The following is a 5,011-nucleotide window of genomic DNA, read 5'->3' as shown; positions in this document are numbered from 1 at the left end:
AGAACAGTCCTTTCTTTGCAAATGTCACCCCAAAGTGGGCCCCGGGCTCGGTTGGTCCCCCAAGTGGGTGTGAGAGAGGTGATCAGTTGAGCCCCAACCCGCCCCCCCGGCCTCCACGGTCCACCCCTGGCAGGGAGGTCACTGGCACCCCCCCAGCACACACAGGGGGTGACGCTGGCTTTCCTGGTCAGAGCCCCCCACACAGTACAGGTCTTGGTCCCACCCCAGCACCCACCCTCACCCCACAGTCACACTTCCCAAGTATTAAAAAAACCAACTGGGTGACAGGCCAGAGGTCGGGGGTCTCCGGCAGGGGTGTGAGGAGAGCAGAGTGGGCTGCTCCCCACCCTGAGGTGCGTGTGGGGCCAAGGGGCACAGCAGCAGGTGGGCAAAGCTAGGGCTGTCCCTACTCCTCCCCGGCCCGCCTCCCACCCAAAGGAGAAGGGACCACTGTCTCGGCCCCTCAGCACCCACTGTTGAAGACCCCACAGTTTCAGGCCCCCAGACCTGCCCCCCAGCCCACTCCGAGAAGCCACAGCGCCTGAGCGAGGCCGCTGCGCTCCGGCCCTGCCCTCGCTCACCGCCCTCTACCGCCCACACTGGGAGAGCCCCCAGCAGCCCAGCAGTCCCAACTGCCGGGCTCTGGGTTGCCAAGGCGACAGTGGCTGGCCAGGGACAGGGAGGGGCCCTGCGAACCCAGCCCGCGCCACCCCCCAGCGGGGGGGGGGGGGGGCGGTGCTCACTGTTTGTGCTTTGTTCGATGTTGGGTGGGGAGCAGCAAAGGGGGAGGGGCCGTGTCCCTATTTCCATGGAAACACGGGAGCCCCTCAGGCCAGAAGTGGGACCGCCGGGAGGGGCTAGGTGGGAAAGCCCTCCTTCCTCGGGGCAGGATGGGGCGATGCCCTAAGAGCCCATGATGGGGGTCAGACAGGTGGGAGGTCAGGATGCGGGGGCCCAGGCAGGAAGGCCCCATGGCACCCCGCCTCCCTGGAGGTCCCCCCGGGCATCACAGTGCGCTGCTGCCCTTCTGGGGCGAGTAGGGGCCCTGGAGGCCCAGGGAGCCGGGGGGTCCGGGTGTGGAGGCCGCACGGGAGAGGCGGTGGGTCCACCACGCGCCTCAGACCTCCCAGGCTGCTTGGAAGACGCGAGAAGGGGCTGCTGGGGTGTCCCGTGCCTCCTCCTTTCCTGTCTGCAGGGGCCCCCCCGCCTCTCCGGGGTGCTGGCGCGCACCCCCCCCCCATGAAGAACCACAGCTCCACACTCTGAGGGCGTGGCCGTGGGGCTTTCTAGAAAGAGAAAAGCACCCACCTGATTCTCAGGTCCCTCAGCCCCAGGAGACCACACGGGTGCACAGGGCAGGGCGTGGTCAGTGAGTGGAGGATGGGGCCCCGGGGCGGCCACAGGAGGTGGGGGCAGCCCTGGGCTGCAAAGTTGGGAAACTGACTCCCACCTGCCCTGTGGCCCTGGGGTTCTCACCTCCTCTCCTTCCCCTGAGCCTCAGTTTCCCCATCCATAAAGGAAGGAAACGATGCACCGTGTCCGCCTGGTGTTAACCTCCAAGCGACCAATCCCCCAACAGAGGACCTCTCCCTGCTCCAGAGTGGCTACAGTCCATCTCCGCCCCACGCTCCTCTGCCCCCAAACCTGTCCCTAACGCCACAGCCCCAGGCCCTACGCTCCTTTGGCTTCCTCACTGCCCGCCCGCCCCTCCCAGCCCGGCACCCCCACCCCCAGAGTCCCTGGGCAGCACAGTAAAGACTCCTGGTGTCGGTATCGGTGTGTAAACTTTAAGGAGAACGTGTCTTTGTTTTCCTGTCCGTTATTGTCGGGTGGTGGTTGTTCACAGTCAGGTGGTGGTCAGGTGTGTGCGTGGGTGCGTGCGTGTGGGTGTGCGTGTGCGTCCGCTCCTCGGCCTCGGCCCCCTGAGCACCCCCGCCCGGCCACCCGGCCCCTTCCCCATGTGCTCCCCGCCCTCCCCCTCCAACCTCACCGGGGGAGGAGAAGGTCACAGCTTCTGCTGGGCCGAGACCCCCTTCCAGTAATCGAGGATGTCGTGAAGGTCCTCGTCCTTGGCGAACTGGACCTTCTTGCGCAGGGCGTGGCCCGCGGCCATGTACACCTCCTCCCGGTGGTGCTTCTTGTAGGGCCGGAAGCGCTCCCAGATCTTGTGCGTGCTCTCCGAGGAGTACTCCGGGCTGGAGGAGTACCCTGAGTAGTAGTGTCTGGGGGAGAGCTGCGAGTAGGTGGAGTCCCGCTTGGAGCGGGTCAGCGGCTTGAGGAAGGACACGCGCTGGCTCAGGCTGTCGGCGCCTTCCTCGTAGTACAGGGCCGGGAAGCTGTGCCGGTGCTCGCTGCAGTGGTAGGCGGGCTTCACCTCCAGGTGGTGGACGCCGCCCCCACCGCCCCCACCGCCCCCGCCGCCCCCGCCGCTGCCCGCCGGCACCAGCGGCAGCCGGTCCAGGGGGCTGTTGAGGGGGCTGCCCTTCTCGATGTACTTGGAGTCACCCTTGGCCAGCCCCGCGGAGGCTGGGTGGTCGGGCACGTCCAGGCTGAAGACCTTGGCGCTCTTGATGGAGCCGCTGGACGAGACGCTGCAGGTCTTCCGGGCCACGGCGGCATCGGCGCTCAGCTGGCGCTGTAGTGGGTGGTGGGAGCTCTCTTTGTAGGGGGGCGAGAGGAAGCTGGGCCGCTCCAGTGCCCCAGGGGCAGCTACCGGGGAGGCTGCCGCGGCTGCGGGGAGGGACTGGCACTCAAAGGCCAGCTCAGGGTCCCCGCCACCGCCACCGCCCCCCAGGAAGGAGGCCGCGTCCAGCTTGAGGGCGTCGATGCAGTTGTTGATGATCTGGTTGACCTTGTCCACCTCCTTGGCGATGGTGGAGATCTCCGCGGCCGAGCCCTGGCCGTTCTCCAGGTCCGGGAGGTCATCCTCGGGCCGGGCCAGGCCGTCCCCGCCCGTGCCGGTGCGCACCTCGATGTAGTTGCCCTTGGTGGCCACCTTGGGCGTATCCAGCCCGGCCTCCAGCCCCTTGGAGGTGGGCAGCTTCTCCCCAATTATGGAGGGGATGGAGGACATGCGGGACACGGGCAGCACTGGGGGCTCGCCCAGCTTCTGGGCAGCATGGACGACGGACCCAGCCTCCACTTCGGCACCATAGCGCATCTCCAGGATGGTCTTCTTGACCTTGACAGACTTCTGCTTCTCCTCCTGCATGCGCCGCTTGCGCAGGCAGTAGTAGACAGCGCCCAGCACGATGACCATGCCAAAGAGGCAGCCCAGGATGGTCATGATGTAGTGGGTGGTGGTGGAGGTGCTGGGCGCCAGGTCGCCCGGGACCGGGTCCCGCGTGGTGAAGGCCAGGCAGGTGTGGTTGAAGCGGCGGCTGTTCCGCAGCGAGGTCACGCAGAAGGTGTACTCCGTGTGCGCCCGCAGCTTGTCCAGGGTGACGATCTCCTTCTTGTTCTTGAGCGTCATGACGTCGGAGAAGTAGCTGTTGTTGTACTGGACCAGCACGTACATCTTGCTGTAGGGGTGCGGGATGATGACCACCAGGGTGGCCGAGGTGAAGGTGACGTGGTGCAGCTTGATGGCGGGCCCGGCGGACGCATCCGTGGTGGAGGAGGCCGGCGGCTCCACCGAGAGGATGTCGTCAGGGTTGAAGCCCGAGTTCTCGTCCGGCTCCCGCTGGGCGTCGGTGGAGTAGGGCGTGGGGTGGCTGTCGAGCCGGGAGGGCAGCGAGCCGTTGCGGCACTTGGCCTGGAGCACGGTGATGGCGTTGAGGCTGTGGTAGGGCCGGGGCACCAGCAGCGGGTAGCCGGCGAACTCGCGCGGCGACTCGCACTGCAGGCGGTCGTAGTTCTTGGTGACGTTGTTGAAGACCACGAGCCAGGTGAGGAAGCCATAGAGGTCGCACTCGCAGTTGAAGGGGTTGCCGGCCAGCTCGCACACCATGAGGCTGGCCAGGCTGGCGAAGGTGGCGCCGTCCAGGCGGCTGAGGCGGTTGGAGGACAGGTCGATGCTGATGAGGCTCGGGCACTCGGAGAAGGCGGCGGGCGTCACCACCTCGATGAGGTTGTGCTGCACGAAGAGGAACTGCAGGCGGCCCATGCCGCGCAGCATGCCCTCGGTCAGGTTGCTGAGCTTGTTGTAGCCCAGCTGCAGCACCTGCAGGCTCGACTGGCCCAGGAAGGCGCCGTCCTCAATGTAGGAGATCTCATTTTTGGTGAGGTTGAGGTCGGTGAGGTTCCCGAAGCGGTTGAGCGACGAGTAGAACACGGCCTTGAGCTTGTTCTCGTTGAGCCGCAGGTCGTGCACGGTGCTGTTGATGTGCTGCGGGATGGTCTCGTAGGGCGGCTGGTTCTGGCTGCAGATGGCCAGCCACACGTACCCCTTGTCGCCCTCGATGAGCCAGCAGTCGGCACGCACGGCGCCGGGCCCGCACACGCACAGCAGCGCGGCGGCGCACAGCCCCAGGCGCAGCATGGCGCTGGCCACGCCCCCCCGCAGGCGGGGCTCGGGGTGAGGGGCGCGGAGGGCCTAGCGGCCGGAGGCTGGGGCTGGCAGCACAGTCCTCCCTGGGGCCGCCACCATCTTGGGGGCGACCCCCAGCACAGGGGCCCCAGGTGAGGCAGGCACCGCCAGTGCCAACCGTCGGGGGCCTTCCCGGGCGCTACCAGCAGGCGCTGGGCACCACGGCCGGGCCGGGGCCAGGGGCACCGCGGGCCCCACAGCCTGCTTCCCACGTCGCTCTTCTGCTGGGAACGCGCGCCGGCCTCCGGGGCTTGACTTCCTCTCCCTCCTCCTCCTCTCCTTTCTCCTCAAGTTCAGGGCTCAGAACTTCAGACGATGCCCATGGAAGACTGGAGAGTGGAGCTCTGAGGGGGAGCAAGTGAGACAGGGGCAGGAGGGAAGAGACCCATCTGTCACCTGGTTCCTGAAAGGCAGCCGGAGAAGGGAGTGACAGATCAGTGTGCAGGCTCAGGGCGGCCCCTCCAAGTCCAGTGCAGGCCCCCA

The 5,011-nt window shown here is 67.1% G+C and overlaps 1 protein-coding gene across 1 annotated transcript; it reads right to left on the bottom strand.

Annotated features, from left to right (window-relative positions):
* Positions 1-1,984: 1,984 nt before the first annotated feature.
* On the bottom strand, positions 1,985-4,577 carry ELFN2 (extracellular leucine rich repeat and fibronectin type III domain containing 2). The gene has a single exon (XM_045835149.1). It carries the CDS (start codon positions 4,478-4,480, stop codon positions 2,006-2,008), a length of 2,475 nt encoding a protein of 824 aa, XP_045691105.1. The 5' UTR covers positions 4,481-4,577; the 3' UTR covers positions 1,985-2,005.
* Positions 4,578-5,011: the final 434 nt, after the last annotated feature.

This window comes from Phyllostomus hastatus, unplaced genomic scaffold, assembly GCF_019186645.2.
Source record: "Phyllostomus hastatus isolate PE091 unplaced genomic scaffold, TTU_PhHast_1.1 phas_contig_198, whole genome shotgun sequence".
In the NCBI taxonomy this organism is placed as follows: domain Eukaryota; kingdom Metazoa; phylum Chordata; class Mammalia; order Chiroptera; family Phyllostomidae; genus Phyllostomus; species Phyllostomus hastatus.
This window is presented reverse-complemented; position numbering and strand designations above follow the sequence as displayed.

What these genes read in the sequence shown, in the direction of transcription:
- ELFN2 (XM_045835149.1), bottom strand. Translation starts at nt 4,480, where the DNA reads ATGCTGCGCCTGGGGCTGTGCGCCGCCGCGCTGCTGTGCGTGTGCGGG.